The sequence below is a fragment of the Dermacentor variabilis genome, chromosome 8 (assembly GCF_050947875.1).
Source record: "Dermacentor variabilis isolate Ectoservices chromosome 8, ASM5094787v1, whole genome shotgun sequence".
Taxonomy (NCBI): Eukaryota; Metazoa; Arthropoda; class Arachnida; order Ixodida; family Ixodidae; genus Dermacentor; species Dermacentor variabilis.
Window position 1 is genome coordinate 99,150,625 of NC_134575.1, and position 19,581 is coordinate 99,170,205.

Genomic DNA, 19,581 nt, shown 5'->3' on the forward strand with positions numbered 1-19,581 from the left:
ACGCCAGCGAGGCGCTTCCGATAGATGGCGACTCCGTAACTCCTCGCCGCCAATACAAGAATCCAATAAAATGTTCTTCAGGCTCATCGTTAGCGACGTAGTGAATAACCATTGTAAGTTGATTCCTGTGACTCGAATCAGGTGTAGAATCAACCGAAGGAGAGAAGTAATTGATTTTTTTTTTCGGACTTCAGTTCCAAAAGCTTTTACAACCTCTTACACAATGGTTGAGGAGAGGTAGGATGTCTTGCCACGTCCAGCGTTCCCAAAGTTCTTTATATGGGCAGCAAGGAAAGGATCAAACTTGGCGGTCAGTTCAAGACACCCAAGGAAGTTGCTATTTTGTGGAGACCCGATTAAATGGTTAGATACCCTGAGAGAGTCCTCATTCTGCCAGAAACATTACAACAGCAACTACGCGCTGAAGGACATTTCTCCAGTAAGTTGCCCGTTCCGAGTAGTGCTCTTCAAGCGATCAAGGGTGTGATCCTGTACGCATTACAAAATCGAACGGAGGCGGTCCATTCTTTACGTCACGCAATAGGCGCTCCGTTCTGTTGCGTTCGTCCGATAGCAGAGGACATGGAATGATTGACAGCAGATAGCACGTCACAACTGACGTCATGGCGTTTGTCATGGTTCAAATTAACCAATCGTGTGTGGCTCGGTGGAACGGACCTCCTCCGTTCTATCTTGGAACGCGTACAAGATCGCACCCCAAATGACCAAGGTTCTAAGAAAATGTCGCGTGCACAGGTCAAACACGCATTGTCTATGACACTCACTTTCCTCATGTGTCTTGCACTTCGCATATGCCTTGTTCCATGAACTGAACCCATCTGGCTCCGAAAATGGGTCCTTTCCTGATGAAATCAGAGTAAAAGGAAAGCAATTTATGGATCCTTTGGAGGGTCTGTACAGCAGACATTCACGCAAGACGACTTCGCCGTTGGTGCGGTGAGCATAGAACATTTCTTCCTTGAAGTGGCGGTGGTGGCCCTTCGGTACCACGTCAGTTGGCTGAAAGTACCTCTTCGAGCGAGAGTAATCACCTTGCATGTTTATAGTATCTTCACAAACATCCTGGGTTTGTGCCACCCAAAAGTTGACAGTGGCTGCGCGCAGGGGAAACTAGCCAGCGGGATCATAGACATGCCAGGACCCTCACCGAGCGATGGCTGGTCTGTTCCAGTCGGGCTGCTCATCCCTGGAGAAACAAGCTTGATCATAGTGTGTGATGAAGTTGGTTTTTCGAATGTGCTCACTGAGGCTGCTGACTTTAAAGCCATAAACGAGGGTGCCTCGCTTGCGTCTGCTTGCAGCAGTCTCGATGAGCGGCCGGTCTGCTTGGTCGCCTTCGCTGGCCTCACGGATTACTGGCCGGGCTCTTGCCACTGGCAAAATAGCTAGAAAGCTTAGGCATTTTTTCTTCTGAAGTGTTGCTAAGGTTCTTTTTTTTTGTCACTGTTGCTAAATGGCGCTTTCGAGCGCCAGAGAGCTCCTGTTTCAATGGCATGGTACATTCACTGCAGAGCCTACAAGCCAATTTACGAAGCTATAAGTAAGCTATACGAAGTTTGTTTTTATAGAATTACTTTTATTAAGCGCAACAATGAAAAATAATTTCAAAAGACATTTATGAGTTACAGTAAGGAAATTTAGCAAGAAAGCTGACATTGACGATAAAACTCGCCGACGCGAGTTCATCAAGATCTCTAGGTCATTATTGTTTGATATCTTCAGAACGGGATGCACCCTCCAAGTCCTCATTTAAGTTAATTACAGCGACGCTCGCTCAGTGCAATGAAAGGAGACCGACAGTCTCCAGAAACGGCGAAAATTGAGCAGAAAACATTGAAGCTTGGCGAAACCTCCCGATCTGAATAAGGTGGTTAAAAACGCTTGTACCTATTAATCACATCCAAGGCATCCTTTCCAAGGCATCCTACAGCCTCTGCTAGAATTACAGGATTTGAATCTGCCTCTGCCATGACATCTTCGTCGTCGCACCCTTCTTCTTTGGGACCAATACTGGAAACAATTTCCAGACCTGCGAGTTCAGCAAAAGTAACCAGCTCACTGTGGCACTGCACATAGCCGCCGATGGAGGGGTGATCTTGGCGCAGTGGCCATCGGTTATACCACCACTGCAGATTACAAAACTTCATTGAATGGATTAAAAAAAGATGAGCCTGGATCCACTGATTAAGTTCGCCCAACTGAAATATTCGCTATTCAGAAATTCATTTAAATCAAAGATTTTCGCACTGAATGCATAGGAAAACTGCTGCGTCTTTTCTAAATGTTTATTATTCTGAAATATTCGTTAAACTGATTTTCGTACAGCTGAGAGGTAACTGAACACATATTTCTACAGATATATGTCACACTGGTGATTATAGAAATACTGACACATTAGTTGAAATAATGAATAAAGGGAAAATGAGACATCCACCCGTTCGTAGCAATTGCTACAAAGGAAACCCATACGGGTTCCTCGAAAGAAAAGCCTCATAGTTGAAGAAAAATTCGTCCTGGTCCGGGACTCGAACCCGGGACCACCGCCTTTCCGGGGCAGCCGCTCTACCATCTGAGCTAACCAGGCGGCTAGCAGATGGCAGAGCGAAGTCGAATTTGTCGACAACACGAAGCAAAGGCAAGTTTCTCATTTTCCCTTTATTCATTACTGCTCTCCACCTTGCGGGTTTCCGCAGAACTACTACGTCAAACTCTTGCCTTTGCTTCGTGTTGTCGACAAATTCGACTTCGCTCTGCCATCTGCTAGCCGCCTGGTTAGCTCAGATGGTAGAGCGGCTGCCCCGGAAAGGCGGTGGTCCCGGGTTCGAGACCCGGACCAGGACGAATTTTTCTTCAACTATGAGGCTTTTCTTTCGAGGAACCCGTATGGGTTTCCTTTGCAGCAATTGCTACGAACGGGTGGATGTCTCATTTTCCCTTTATTCATTACTGCTCTCCACCTTGCGGGTTTCCGCAGAACTACTACGTCAAATTAGTTGAAATAATATGTACGAATGGATTGGGCATGGTGGACTTGACATTCAACTCAAAACTTAAATTACTCATGCATGTTACTTATACCAAGTTCTTTCTATCCTAATAATGAACTTCCAACTGCCGTCCCTCAACTTCTCTTGCAGCCCCCAATACAGTAAAATGCTAACGTGCCTATAGTGCATGCTGTTATTCAAGTAGTGAAATACCAGGAACAGACAACGAATACTAATTAAACATTGGCATTTATTTGATACTCTGATGAAACAGACAAAGGAAAGCTAACTTACTGAACAAGCAATTGCTTTAACAAAGTACCCATCTGTAAAAAGAACATGCGAATAGAGTAAAATCAAAAGAGACTCCAGGATGACCCATGTACTCCAGAACCTAGAGGCAACAAATACATGAGTCGGTCTAACAGAACAAGTTCATATGTACAAAAAGACAATAAAAAAACAAAACAAATCACAGTACTCAACGGAAAGCAGATCATTCAGACATCTGTAGTGTAATAAGAAGTATTACAATGAACACACATATATTCTAGGGGCATGCAAACTTATTTTTGATATCGCAACAAATGTTGAATACTTTCCTAATAATGAAAAGTCACAATATAACAAAGCAAACTGCCGATTTTTGCAGGCTTCATTATATCGAGGCTTAACCGTATTTTGAAATTTTTCCTCAGCTATAACGGCCTTGTGGGGGTCAGTTTTCAATTTCTTTTGCTCTGTGTTGCATAACGTGCTAAGAAATGATCTAGAGCAAATATGGTGACCCTAAAAAGAAGTGTTCCAGGGATTTAGCAAGATTTGGCTCAGGGGTTCCTACCAAAATACATGAAAAGGTGAAATCGTTTCTCTTGGCAACTACTGCACCAAATTTGACGAGGTTTGTGGCATATTAAAAGAAATAGTATCTAGTGACTGTTGGTAGTACATTTTTATTTAGGTCATCAATCTGTTAAAAAAATTGTTGAAGATAACAAATTTTCAGAAAGCAAAACTATCAAGTTTACAACTCCGTAACTCAGCAATAAAAGATGTCACAATTCTGTAAAGTGCATTGAATACGACATCTAAAGCAGACAAAATTGATGTATTAAACAAGGTTTTCAAGCATGCCACTAATAAGTGAGTAGGACTTTTGCAAAATCACCGTAAACAATGCAACAGGTTCACAAAAGATATAAATAAATCCATACATCAAACTTGTCCACATTGGATGACCTACCATATACAGTTTACAGAACTAAATATCTATTCCAGGTGCAGAGCTACAAATTTATAAACTTCTTGCTTCAATTTTTTTCAAGCTTAACAATCGTTGTAAATTCTTGTTATAACATTCAGGCCTTTAACCAAAATTCTGCTTCCAGCAGTCACCAGAGTTAACTGTTTCTCTCACATGTAACAAATTTCATTATAATAGGCCCATTGGTTATCTCCGAAAAGCATCTCTGTGTTTTACATGTACTTGAATTGGCGGCATCGGAGTTGGGCCCAAGCTAAAGCTTCCGCTTAGGAGCATGTGGAGACACTTGTGCTACCACATGCTGTGGAACACTATGTAACATGCTACACATATGTAGATTTTTAATTCAGACTCTAGTTCAACGAGATTGTTGACCTATCCTACAGTATCATGGTACTGTGCTCTCATAAGTCTGTTCAAGTGATGAGGCCCTGGAGCAGACGGTGCAACTATATGGTCGGTCAGCTGTATGAATACACTGTTGTATCTTCAGGGCATTCTTCAACGAGAATCTCTGAAGGCAGAGTGTGCACTGAAATGGCTTCTCGCCTCATGTGTTTCCTAAGGTTGCTCCTTTGTGAGAAGCTCTGAGAGCATGAAGGGCACTGATATGGCTTCTCGCCTGTGTGGGTGCGCAGGTGGGCTTTCAGGTGACCCTTGTGTGAGAAGCCCTGAGAGCATGAAGGGCACTGAAATGGCTTCTCGCCTGTGTGGGTGCGCAGGTGGCCTTTCAGGTGGGCCTGTTGTGAGAAACTCTGAGGGCATGAAGGGCACTCAAATGGCTTCTCACCTGTGTGGGTGCGCAGGTGGGCTTTGAGGTTGCCCTTTTGTGAGAAGCTCTGAGAGCATGAAGGGCACTGAAATGGCTTTTCGCCTGTGTGGGTGCGCAGGTGGCTTTTCAGGTGAATTTTTTGTGTGAAGCTCTGAACGCATGCAGGGCATTGAAACGGTCGTTCACCCGTGTGGATGCACCGGTGAACCTTTAGGGTGTATCTGTTTGAGAAGCTCCGAGGGCATGAAGGGCATTGAAACGGCTTCTCGCCATTATGCACACTGGCATGTGCTTCCAGACGAAACAGTTCATCAGCCTCATAGTCACATAGGTGACATCGGTGGAGGCATCCTTGCTTTGAGTTGTCACATTTGGCAGTTGGAGAAATAGAAGACCTTGATGCTGCACAAGTAAAACAAAAGTAAGTATAAGCAATTATGAAATGCTAAAAAGAACACAGATGCTAAATTCGATGACAAGCTTCATTTCTTTAGAGATCTTGAGGGAATTCCAAGTATGATGAGACAAATAACTTCTAATGGTCCTTTTTAATTTTCCTAATATATCTGCATTTGAAGGCTTCATGACCTTGTTTGTGAAGTCCACTTAAGAAAAGTATTTTTCAGAAAGATAAAAAATTACAAAGTCGGAGACTGTGGAGTGTTTGACGGCTCTCTCGGATCCCTACGATTCTTAGAGAACACTTTCAAATGCTTTGACCAAGCTTGCTCTCTTTAATGAGCACTTAAGGCCCGGAAGCCATATTTGGCACTTGCAAAACTTACGATTCGCTTGCACAACAAATTTGTTTCATACGAGACTTCATCGGTGTTTCCTCTTGATCACACACTAAACTTCGGCAACGTTTTTGTAAGTTGAGATTGGAAGGAGCTGGCTAGAAAATACTGTAGTTTTACCCATATAACAGGCCAACACAAACAACCCGCATCCTCTTCCAGAACAGCCCAGAAAGAAAAAATATGAGTGTAAAACCCATGGAAATAACTGCATACATCCCTCAGACGTTTAAATAAGCAGTATCCATTTGGGGATAGACGACTTGTCCATGGGTGTAGAGTTTTCATTTTCCCGGGGAGCGGGGGGGGGGGGGGTGCGACCACCTTTCCAAACCCCATATATCTTGCACTTGAACAAACTTCATGCGAGCTTGAAGAATGAAGCTCTGAAGTGACGGCATTATACGCGTATATAATAAAGGAAAAATTAGTCATCATATATAACGATGACTTGTATATACGAGTATATACAAGTCATCATAGTAGGAGACAGTTCAATTTCACGGCCTGAGTCCTCTCAGTGGCGTAATCTTCCTTTGTGCAATTGCCACATACTTGGCTATCACTGACACTGTTTCGCCTTTCCAGTGAAACTGCAGCATCTCTCTTTCTCCCTCTCTATTTTTTTCTGTGAGTCAGACTGTCAGCGCTGCTGTGCATTCCGATTTCGAGTCAATTTGGCTTGGCTCATTTTGGGTGTTGAGTGGATTATACAGTGTTCCCCAACTATCATGCACCAAGGCTTTCAAAAAGAGCAGTTGCGTTACACAAAGAAAACCTAGTGCCTACTGTTTCCAGTACAGTGGAGTAGCCGCCAGTAATTCTTTCGTTACTGAGATTTAATTCAGTAATTGTAATTATATAACCCTAGAAGTACTGTCCTTATTTTCAAAGTGTCTATGAGGCATTTGTAGGCACTCCAAAATGACCTCTAACTGCAGTGCTTTCGGCAACGTACTAATAGCGTACAATTTTTTTCTTACTGGCAAAGAAACCTCACGAAGTATGAAAAATGCCACCTGAGTGCGCTCCCGCTCGCATCATAAAGCAGAGCTCTCGAATAAGCCGATTTTGATTGCCTGTCGCAAACCCGAAGAGAGAGCTCATCACCTTGAAATGGTACGGAAGGGGCACCAACAACAGGTCTTGTGGCTTTGCAGCTAATCCTTCCTCTCATTTCTACGTTACACTTATACATCTCTCAAGGCCGACTGATCACATCGATAACAAAAACCCCTTGATAATGCGGCCGAAGCGCCGCTCTGACGATGCACGAAATGTAAAAAGCAATGCAACAGGCATAGAATGTTTCAAAATCCTGGCTTTGCTCGCACTGCATCAAAATAGTGCATTCGAAGCGCTATTTCACGTGAGAAACTTGCTTCGTACCAAATCCAAATTAAAGTGACCGTTTTATTTTTCATGAAAGTGTATACGTGCTGCAAAAATAGGTTCGTGTCAACAATAAAAGTGAAATAAACAGACCAGGAAGTGACCAATGTGTAGAGAAAAGGCAAACCGATGCGTCGAAGACAGTAAATGTGCACTTCTAAATAATCCGAATGGGCAATCAAGATGTCTGCAAAAAAGAAAAAAAACTCAGATTTCAGTATGCCTTTATTATGTATGAACTCGTGAGCTCTGTTGCACATCAGCCTAGAGGATGTGCTCAAATGGGTCTCCTTTTGCAGCTACGCAGTACTGTGTCCATTTTATCACATCTTCAGAGGCTTTCTTGATGACCAACGCCGGAATTCTACGGCAGACTTCCGTTATCCTTGCCTTGAACCAATCTGACGTCCGTCTCAATCATGTAAGCACAATCTTTCACATAGCCCCAAAGAAAGAAATCGAATGGAGAGGTCAGGTGACCTAGCTGGCCAATTTATAGGCTTGTGCCTTCTAATCTACTGCGCATGAAAAGCCGCATCCAGGCAGTTTTGTGCTCGGCTGCTGCTGTGTGCGGGTGCCCCATCTTGCTGATACCACAGAAGTGGAAGATGCGACAGCGGGACTCCACTGAGAAACTCATCCACCACTCCTTCAAGGATTTCTTTCACGTGACGCTGTCCAGTCAGTGTGTGACTGAAGAAGATGGGACCGATTATAGCACCGGCGTAAATTACGAACCACACATTGAGCGACCACTAGTACTGGTGCTGATTGCACTTTACCCAGTGTACATTGAAGTCCCCTCAGTAGTGTGCATTATGCAAATTTACCTAGGCGTTTCTATGAAAATTGGCTTCATCTGCGCACATGATGTTGCTCAAAAAGTTGGGTTGACTCATCGATTTTTGTAAGGACCCAATTTGAGAAATCTAAACGATTCCAGAGGTGTCTATCTTCTAAGCATTGATGCTGGCTAAGGTGGTACGGGTGAAAGGCCGTCGTTTAGAATTCTGCAAACTGATGACTTGGAAGGTCATGCCTGGGCCGCCATGTACCACACACTAGCGTGATGGCATGAGGCCATAAATACTAAAACATCCGTGTGTAGGCTGAGACTAAAAGATGGAGTCCTCCGCTGCTGTCTCTGGCAGCTGCCAATTTTTCTCAGGTTTGCCAGGTTGTCCCGTGAAACTCCGTAGAGGGCTCGGGCCCCGGAGCCTCCCCCCCCCTGTTGTCGGTGCCTATGGACTTGTCCATGTCCTATCTTGAGCCAGTGACTCCGCTTAATCATTTTCGGAAATGGCAGCTGGGCTATTTAGCATGGCTTATCGTGATCCTAGTTCTACTTTGCCATCGCCATGTGCACTATTCGCAAACTGTTACATACAGAATGGTGACCCATACAGAGAAGGAGAATGAGTGACAATGCAGGAGGGGAGAAGGGAGCTTCAACACATAGGGGTAGAAAAACAGTGGGGTTCCCCAGGAGATAACGAAAGTGTGAGTACTTGAGAACCTTGCCTTGAAGTGTGGCTTTGGGGCAGTGTAGGCTGTGCTGCCATGAAACCACACCTCAAATCAAAATTCCAGTAATCCGCACCCTAACCTTACTGTAAAATGTTTAAAATTTTTGGTGCAGGTTATAGACACAAAAATATGGCAACTTCTGTTCGAGTGCAGTCTGCTCTTTGTGCTCCGCCATTACAAAATAGTGGCAAATGATTTCTAGCAGTGACAAGGAATGCTACAAACCGCTTTCTTTGCAAAGCGCGATGCATTTTAACACACTACCAGGTGAAGATATTGTAGTCTTTTTTAAAGAGGCAATGAGCACCATCAGAGGATCCGAAGAAACGACACACACACACACACTAGTTCCACACTGCACCCAACCTACCCATCAGGTGCAGCGAGGGTGTTTATATATAGTGGGGTGTCCGCTGGGGCCATCCAAGACAACAAAGTACTAAATTATAATTTAAAACAGGTATAACAAAACATAGCAACCCGCCGTGGTTGCTCAGTGGCTATGGTGTTAGGCTGCTGAGCACAAGGTCGCGGGATCGAATCCCGGCCACGGCGGCCGCATTTCGATGGGGGCGAAATGCGGAAACAACCGTGTACTTAGATTTAGGTGCACGTTAAAGAACCCCAGGTGGTCAAAATTTCCGGAGTCCTCCACTACAGCGTGCCTCATAATCAGAAAGTGGTTTTGGCACGTAAAACCCAATAATTTAATTTAACAAAACATAGCCTAAACAGCTGGATAAAACAAGCGAGGCAAGATTACGCAGTGATGGAAGCGGCACTTGGTCTTTTGGAGCAGCTTTCGAAGCAGAAAATCAGAGTTTGGAGCAGGGATATGTACCTTTGGAGCAACAAAATCGGCTGTTTGAAGCAAGAAAAGAATGCTTGGGAGCAGTAACTTACTGCTCTGGTAGAGAGGAAGCACTGTGTAAGTTAGTACCTTCTGAAACCTTGCATTCAATATACATTATACTAAGATGCCAGTATTTCTTCTCCAACTTGCTGCTCCACATTATTGTTATTATACAGGAGGATGAAGGTAAGTGCCAACTTAATCCAAATTCACAGTTAATTCTGCACTCAAATAAAAAGTTAACCCCCCTTCAACCTGTCCTTGGCTTCATTATTCATTTCATATCTGCTAAATGTTTTATCTATTATAGCATCCCATCCGCCAAGCAAAAAGTTTGAATGCCCATAGTCGCCCAATTCTTTATTAATATGGTGCTAGTGCTGTATCCTCACACATTAAAAATACTGCGTAAGCATAAGCTCATGCACTTAAAGATCGTGCTAGTCAAAGCACATGGTCTACTACGTTGTTCCAAGCAACGCACTGTTACACTACCTGTTTGGAGCTCAAAGGATGTTAATAAATAATTATGTGGCTGTACTATATCGACACTATATATCCCTACAATTGAAATTACCAGCTGAGCAAGTTGGTAGCTGATCAGAAGCAGGACTTAGCAGTGAAAATACAGATGGAACAGAAACAATAATTTTATTTTAACTTTACTTGCACGAATAGATTCAGTAGCGTCTGTGTTACGTGACTTGTGCGCCCGTGGCTACTTTCTCATCCCGTTTTCTAATTCTTTTCCATGTCGGTGCTGCCTAGACGTAATAAAATGTTCCCTACGCACTTGTCAATATACTACTAAGCAACCACAGGAAAGGCACGTTGAGCTGCTGTGCCCTCACAATAGTGTGTCACCATAATTACATAATTGCTCACGCAATTATATGGACACTCGAGAAGAAATTCCACGGTCGTCGTCAGCGTCAGGGTCGCCATGAATTTGTGCATAATGTCCAAGTGCGATAAGAAGGCGACCACATGCCCGAAATGCTGTCGCTGTGATAGAAACCATGCCAGGGTGAAACCATGCCACCTCTTGTTTCCGACATACGAATTGAGAAACACAATCACAGCTTCAGATAGAATTCTAATAAAAAATGCTCTACGACATTTTCCGTGTTACAGTTGCAGTACGAGTACCTTAAATATTGGTAGTCGGTCCCTTTGATAATACCTCTGGCCGACCCTCCCTTGGCATGACAAAAATGTTTCTGCATATCAAGGTTCACAGGTTGGCAGTTATTGCCATGATACACCCAAATACTACGCAGCTTACTGCAGACACATTTAGAATCCTAGTTTTATTTTTGTTACCTTTACGAGAATATACCAAAATGGCTAGTTTTTTTCATCGTCATCATCATCAGCAGCAGTAGCCTATTTTATGTCCACTGCAGGATGAAGGCCTCTCCCTGCAATATCCAATTACCCCTATCCTGCACCAACAGATTCCAACTAGAAGCCGTGAATTTCCTAATTTCATCCCTCCGCCTAATCTTCTGTCGTCCTCGACTGCGTTTCCCTTCCATTAGTACCCATTCTGTAACTCTAATGGTCCAACGGTTATCTACCCTGCACATAACATGACCTGCCCAGCTCAATTTTTTTTCTCTTAATGTCAATAAGAATATCGGCTATACCTGTTCACTCTCTGATCCAAACCGCTCTTTCTGTATCTTATCGCTCTTTGCACGGTCCTTAACTTGTTCTCAAACTTCTTTGTCAGTCTCCAAGTCTCTGCCCCATATGTCAGCACTGGTAAAATGCACTGATTGTACAACTTCTTCAACAATAATTTTAAGCTTCCATTCAGGAGCTGACAATGTTTGCTGTATGCAATCCAACCCATTTTTATTCTTCTATGAATTTCCTTCTCATCATCAGTGTTCCCAGTGATTAATTGAACTCTTAGTCCCTTGCCCGGCTATTCATCATTACCTTTGTCTTCTGCATATTCAACTCCACTCTTGCACTTTCTCTGTTAAGGTCCTCAATCATTTGTTGCAACTCGTCTGCAATGTAGCAGAATAGAACAATGTCATCTGCAAATTGAAGGTTGTTGAGATATTCGTCGTTGATCCTTACGCCTTCCCAGTTTAATAGCTTGAATACCTCTTCCTAGCATGCAGTGAATAGCATTGGAGAGGTTGCGTCTCCTTGTCCGACCTGTTTCTTTATAGGTATCTTTACTTTGCTGTAATACAGTAGAACCCCACTGATATGTTTTCAGAGAGACCACAAAAAAAATATGTAACAGCCAGGAACGCCGCAAATTGCCATAGCAACGTCAGAAGCAGCTCTGGATGGCTGCCAATAGTTATTAGACATATCGGTGTTTGTACCTTGACTGGGGATGGAGTGTGTACGTCTGTATAACTAAGCCACGCATACAATCTTCCATGAAAGTGGCCACTTTAAACTTAAATATGCTTCACTGCAATGCTTTGTGCATGCTTCACCGCATACCACAGCTTTATTTTAGCGAAGCTGAATAAATAGAAGTGGCCATTCAGCAGAGGCACTTAAGACTGCCTACATTGGTGAATGCAAAAGCATTATACTCCCTTTGGTGAAATGTTCTCTCCCAGCATTCCTTGTCAATGGAAGCTCTCGCCTGGGTTCTAATGTGCCAAGCGTCTAGACAAGCTTGTTTGCCCACAAGGAGTTCATAACTCGAAGGACCGCTCGGCAGCCTGACAAGAAGCCAGTCCTGACAAGAAGGAAGGCAAATCCTGAAGATGCCGATCCAGTCAGCCTCCAGTTGCCACAATGATGCAAAATCTTGCCCACAACTACATACCCGGGCACTCACGAGAGTAGCCTACATGCAATTTTTGCAGCCGCACCTCTCACTCGCGCTTCGACTGCCCGGCTTGAAACGCTGTCTACAACTTCCATGAAGTGAAAGGGTATTTTGCCGAAGTTTCTCTTTTGTGCAAGACCAAGCAAGTCAAGCTCCGCTCAATCCAAGCTCTTGCCGTCAGTGCACAGAGTAAGGCAAAATTTGAGGTTGACCCATCGGTGTACCTGCGCAGTCTGATGTTGACTCAGACGCCGAAGTGCCCACAGTTTCAAGCAACTTTCTTATGATGCTAGCACAACTTGACAAGGCTCTGCTCGCAGGTCCTGGGGGCCCGTGGGCAGAGTGGCCACATTGCTTGGCCACATTGCTATGCGTGCTTGGCTTACATTTGGCACAACTTCGACGGCAAGGAAAAATCAGCACTCAGCACCATTACGTTGTCAAGGCTTTCACCATGCATCCCCTAGGTTTACCGGCACTGCAAGCTCTCGAAATTAACAAATTTCTGGGTGAACTCGAAGCTCCAGCAGCAACCTTGCATGCCGAGTTCTTCTGTGGACTTGGCACACCAAAGGACGAGTACACCGTTGGTCTAAGAGCCAATGCTGTCCCCTTTTCACTAAGCATTCCGCATAGCATTCCTATACCACTGTGTGGGACTATACGAAGTAAAGTGGATTAATGGGAAAAGGTAGGTGTGATACACCGAGTAAACAGTCCCACACTCTGGTACTCCGGCCTCATCATCGTGCATAAAAAGGATGTGTCCTATCAAGTTTGTATCAACTTTGCAGAAGGGTTGAAATCCGGGCCTGTTGGTACATACTTGAAGGAAAAAACCAGTGAAAAAACACAAAGGACAAGAGGAGAAGTTCACACCACAACGACTGGTTTTTTTTGTCCTTTGTGTCCTCTTGTCTTTTGTGTTTTTTGACCGGTTTTTTCCTTCAAGTTGTATCAACTTGACACAGCTGAATAAGGTGGTCCTGAGAGAGCGCCACATACTTGTAACTGTGTGGTAAGTTCTTGGCCTCCTTAATGATGCAACTATCTTTTCGAAGCTTGAAGCAACCGCAAGCTTCCACCAAGTAAAGCTTACCCAAATCCCACGAAATGACTACCCTTACAACCCCTTTTGGCCAGTATTGCCTTTGCCGGCTGCCCTTCGGCATCACCTCCGTCCCCGAATACTTTCAAAAGCAAATGGCCAGAATCCTTGAAGGCAAATCAGGGGTGGTGAATAGGGTAGATGATGTCCTTGTCTTTGAGTGTACCCGCCAAGAACAAGACTCCAGAGTGGACCAAGTTTTGACACAACTTAAGAACACTGGCGTCGCACTCAACCAGGAAAAATGTCTTTTTGGGGTCTCGGAGGTCTCCTTTCTCGGAGCTGTGGTCTTGGCCGAAGGCATCAGACCTGATCCATGCAAGGTCTAGACGATTAAAGCCATGGAAGTTCCTAAGGATGTGGCAGGAGTGTGACAATTGCTAGGAATGATGAATCATCTAGCCTGGTTGCTGCCACATATTTTCGACGTCACAGCACCTATCTCGGCCCTCCTACACAAGTCAGACTGTTGCACCTGGCAACAAGATTAAGAGGAGAAATTCATCACAGTTAAAGAACTCTGTTAAACTCTGAACTTTTGTTAAAAAGTTAGATCGCTGCATGGCCAAATACCATCTGGTCTTTGCTAACACAATTTCCACAGATGCAAGCTCTTTTGGACTTGTTGCAGTCTTGTTGCAGATGTAACATGCAGGAGAGAGTCGCCCAGTCGCTTTTGCTTTAAGGCCCATGACCAAGACTGAGCAGCACCATAGCTAGACTGAAAAGGAAGCATTAACTATGATATGGGCTATCCAACGGTTTGACGAGTTCATCTGGGCAATAAATTTTGAAGTTGAAACCAACCATTTGCCACTCGTTTCGCTCTTTGGGAAGATGGAGCTGGACATGTTGCTTCCTTGAATACAGAGGCTGAGGGTGAAGACTATGCAGTATCACTTCAGGATGCTACATGTGTCTGCAAAACTCCTAGCCATGGCAGATACCCTGTTGCGCATATCCCTGAGGGCATCTTGGCCCCTAGATATGGTAGAACTATTTGCAATGCAAGCAGTCTCCTGCTCATTAGAAGTCCTACACCTGAATATAAGAAAACTGCATCAGGCACAAGACTCGGACGGTGAATGCAAAGCACACATCACATGGCCCAGAAATCCAAGATTACATTGCATCTAAGCAAGTATGCCTCAGTGGAAAATGAGCTGTCAGACTCCGATGACCTTCTGTTCAAGGGTGCCTGCATTGATATCTCATCTACACTCCAGTCAGTAGTACTGACACTGCTACATGAAGGGCAACAAGGAGTCAACAGGCTCGTCAGTCTGCTTGGTGGCCTCGTATATTGGCAGACATCGCTGTTGTTGTCACCAAATGTGAACAATGCTCCTCCACCAGAGTCAACAAGGCTGAACCTGATTCCTACACACCTACCTGGATTTCCCTGGTAACTTCTTGGCTTAAACTTCTTCCACTTTAAGGTTTAAGGGTTCATTCTTGTGGTCGACCACTACTCTAGGTTTCGTGAGGTGATTAGCTTGAGCAGTGTGGTGGCTCAAGCAGTTATTTACATCCTCAAGAGCCTCTTCGCACGGCAGAGGGTCCCTCAAGTGGTCAGGTCAGACAAAGGCCCAGCATTTGCATCACGGGGCATTGCAAAATTAGCAGCAGCATATGGCTTTGAGCACGTAACCAGCAGCCCGCACTATCCACAGTGAAATGCAAGGCTGAAAGAAAGATTCGGACTGTGAAGGATCTGTTCCGCAAAGGCCCTATTGAGTTACCAGGATACTCCAGGAGTCAGTAGTTTCAGCCCGGCTCAGGTTACGATGGGGCAACAGCTACGGACCAGACTCCCAAAGAGGGACAAACAATTATGTCCAAACTGGCCAGTGAGAGGGAAGGTGGAACGTAAACAGGCAAAGCATGAGCACAAGCAGACCAGCGACATTAATAGGCGCCAACGAGCACTAAACCTGCCCCCACTACTAACAGGTCCGAGTGTGTCGGAGTGGGTGTGACCTGACCAAGTACAGGCTACAGCGTTGAGCTCGGCCTAAAGGTTACAACGCTACATGGTTGAAATGCAGAGAGAAGGCTTCCAACAGTGTAATCTTTCCTGCAAGAAAACAGCAGACAACTTCACCACAGCAGCATCCACCACAGCATCTGGTTGGAGTCTGGGAACCACAGCCTTCCAGCACAGCAGGATCAAGAACGGCCCGGGGACAGTCCTCCATGGGCGGTGACCGAGTGGTGCAGACACGCACTGGCAGACGTGTTGTTTCCCCAGATAACCTAAACTTATAATAATTTCCTAGTGTCACCTCTCTTCTGTGGTCTTTATGGGGAGAGATGTAGAGGTCACCACTATTCTGTTAGAATGCCACAAGTTTGTGGCTCCGCCTGGAGATTGGTAGACTGTATATATGTGCTGGCCTTCGAATAAATGGTGCACTTGTTCGTTTGGGATTGAACGTGTCGGGTGTCTGCCTTTCTATGTGGACAAAACAGGTGGCATGGGTGTACAAGCCTACATCGGTTATATCTGTATACATCTTACATCTACAACATAGTACGGGCTCCTGCAATGAATCTATGTCGTGTTTGTACACAAGAGGTGAGGAACATTGAGCAAACATTGTTCCTTGCATAGCACCATAAAAAGGAGTAAGACTAAATAGCAGCTTAGTAAACTTGCTAGAATAAATCTCTGAAACTTTCTCGGACTTCAAGACAGCCGAACTTTACAGCAAAATTGAGCCTGAGTGGAACTATCAGCGGCTAGGCCACGTTCCTCAATATTCATTTTTCACTGTTTACATTCGGGTTACTCAACATGTGCCTTGTGCACTGTGGCAAGCAGGTAGGTGCTCAAGCAAGTCTTTATTCACTAGCCACCAAAATCCGTGATAAATAGGGTAACAGAACGAACATGCATGGCAAGAAGCAGCGCACGCAAATGCTACACAGTGCCATTAAAGTTTGCAACAGCTCACTTACTCACACATTATCTACAGCAGCAGGCCTCACAAACGAATAATTTCTTTTTCCGCGATCAATGCACAAAACTAAGTGGCAAAAGCAGCAAGAGGTGTTAGAATTAGTTTAAACTTTTCCACCATAAGAGAAGAAAGGCCAAGTTGAGAGCCCACATGTGCCCTATTCACAACAGCAAGTTCAACAAGCAAGAGCAACAGCACTAAAAAAAAGGAATAAAAGCTGCGCAGCACCAATCTACCAACCCCAATCATGCCACAAGGCATAAAGAAATCAGATGCTCCAGAGTTACACCCAAGCGTCGCAGCAGGTGTGTGGTCCGACCTTAATTTTCGCATGGTTCGAGGCTAGTTGAGAGCTCAAAACTACCACGGGCAGACGACTATGACACCAATAAGCAGGAGGTCAAAGTTTGATTCCTATATGGGCAGCTGCAGCCGAGCATGAGGTTCCGGAAGTACGTATTTATCATCAAAATTCTAATCAAATTTTCACTTACTTCAGCCTGGTTATTAAGCTCCGTAAATACACAGGGTGTCTGTGAAGTTGACCTTCTCAAATTCCCCGAGTTTTCCAGGGTTTCCCCAAGTGCCTTTGCAAGATTTCCTGAGTGACACAGAGAGAGAAACTTTTATTGACTTAAATGATTTACGTGCATTGGTCGGAGACCCTTTAGTGCCAGGCCCCGCTGGCCTCGGCCGCCCACTTGACCTGTCTTATGAAGGACTGTTGTCCCGCCAGGTCTGAGCTGGTTAGCTGTGCCTCCCATTGCTCCACTGTATGGTGTGATTCAAAATCCCAAGTAATGTGTTGTAGTGTTGGTATGCCTCCGCACCACGGGCAGTCGGGCCTGTAGCGAGTGGGGAACATGGCATTCTGTAATTTAAGGTGGGGGAATACCCCAGTCTGAATTGTGCTCCAGCTGGCGGCTTCCTCTCCACTGAGTTGTGAGTGAGGGGGAGGGTATTTTTTTTCTGGTTGCACGCTGATGAGCGAGGATCTCCCGGGCATTCGTTGGATTGGGGTCATTACAGTGGCTACCTGGGACCGTCCCAGTCGAGTTGGCCCGGTTAATAATACCTCAGGCTAGCAAATCGGCCAGTTCGTTCCCTTCAAGGCCTGTATGACCTGACACCATAGGATCCGGCGATGATGGACGAATTTCGTCGGTATTATTGAGTGGCATGTTTTGGTCACGTGGCCCCTGAGAAAAAGGCGACATGCTTCTTGCGAGTCTGTTATTATGGCGACGCTCTTTTGCGTGCGTTCCGCGTGAGCGAGAGCCATTGCTACAGCGAGTTTCGGCAGCCACTGGAGTACCTGCATTGACGGATGCCGTAAATTGTTGCTGTGCTTTCGTGTCGACGATTGCCACTGCGTAAGTCGTGATGTTCTTTTAGGCATAACTGGAGTTCGAGTGTACATTCGAATACACGGCTGCATCCGTGTATATTGTGTTGTACGTGGGGTTATTTTCATACATTGTTCTAATACGTTGTGCGCATGCTTTTCGCCTTGCTTTATTGTATTCAGGGTGCATGTCTTTGGGTATGGGGGCAACTGTTATTCGAGCTCGTCTTGAGGTTGGTAGTGGTAATACGCAACTTTGTTTTATGTCAAGACGGGCTGATCGCCCGATGTTGTCGCTCTCTGGTAAGTATGTAAAAAAATATGACTTAATCCAGTTTGAATAGTAAGGAGTAGTGTTTATTTTATTCAAAATAGAAAACAGAGGGCGGGCTTATTAAAATGCATGGCGAATAAAATTTCTTTAAAGAAATGGTAAAGCCCATTGCAAATTGAGTTGAACATTTTCAAAAACGAATAAAAGAGATGCATACAGAAACAAATATTTTCGAAAATGACATATTTCTACCAATTCATAGCAAGCTCGTTGGTATTAGGCCTGAACTTTGTCACAAGAGAGCTTTTCTCAGGTAAACTTCAACTGTCCTGACATACTGTCAGCCCGCGCACAATACCTCAGTGTTGCATTTCACTGCTTTAAAGAGTTTATTTTGGTTTGGATGAGGGTCGCCTGCATGTCGGCGTCAGCTAATGCTTTGCTTTTTGAGCTCAAGCTCCTTCAAAGATGGGGTAGCACAGTTCCCTTTCTGGTCGTTCCTCAAAGCGATGGTCCTTTCTGTTCTCGTCCTCGTTGCGCTGTGCGTTCGCCTCACGGACCATTTGAAGCATCCTCTTGGTCAGTTGTACAGTCAACGTCCGATTTTTCGGGCTCCCTAACCAGATAGCCACAAACATTCAATACATACACCAGATTGATCCAAACATCCAGCAAAAAACGGGATATCCTATGAACACCCTTTACATGCACATACATCTAAGGGACATTAAATGGCATTAAAGTTTTGGATGTCCAATGAACATCCATTTAGTTCGTTTATCAGACGTAGAGTGGACAAAATTTTGGATGTCCATAGAACACCTTTAAAAGCAGTACTTCAGACCTACATTGCACAAAGCTTTAGATGTCCATGGAATGTCCATAAAGTTGTACTTTAGACGTGCATTGTAGGCACATAAAAGCTTCCGCATTGTCTACGCGCGCTTCTATGATTTTGATGTAGACAATGCTAAGCAGTTGGAGCCTGTAGTTTGGTGCAACAATCATGCGGTACCAGTGAACATATAATGAATGTGACTTCTTTATTTTCGCCTTTGGAAAAGTAATTGAAAAGAACAAGGTACAGTATGTTTGGGAATGAATTGATATATAGTAGAAAACGTGCATGAAAATTATATCAAGGCACTCTATTTTGTTAAACACCACCAAACTTTTTTTTAAACAGTGACAAACCTCACGTGTGGAAGATTGCGTAGCCTCTGGTACTTGACACTCCATCTCGGAGGCCATGTGCATCGAAAGCAAAGAGCCGGAAGCACGCCACAAATTTTGCACTAAATGAAAAATGGTGTTGAAAGACGTCAGAAAAGTTAAATGATTTAAGCAGATCTTACGTAGCATTACTGTCAATCATCAATTAGTCTAATGTAGTTGCATGCCTGTCATATGTCAATATAAGCGCGGCAAGCAAGCAATGCAAGCAAGCGCGTGCGGGCATGTGCGAG

General features: G+C 44.6%; 1 protein-coding gene and 1 non-coding gene across 2 annotated transcripts in view; both read right to left on the reverse strand.

The window, feature by feature from the left end:
• Positions 1-2,530: 2,530 nt before the first annotated feature.
• Positions 2,531-2,605, reverse strand: TRNAS-GGA (transfer RNA serine (anticodon GGA)). The gene has a single exon. It is a non-coding gene; the product is annotated as a tRNA-Ser (tRNA).
• A 633-nt stretch (positions 2,606-3,238) lies between these two features.
• The window catches only part of LOC142590458 (uncharacterized), a 103,121-nt gene continuing 86,778 nt past the window's right edge, over positions 3,239-19,581 (reverse strand). Inside the window, exon 3 of the mRNA XM_075702589.1 lies at positions 3,239-5,446. Within this exon, the coding sequence (XP_075558704.1) occupies positions 4,734-5,446 (713 nt within the window). The 3' untranslated portion in view covers positions 3,239-4,733. The remainder of the gene's footprint in view (positions 5,447-19,581) is intronic.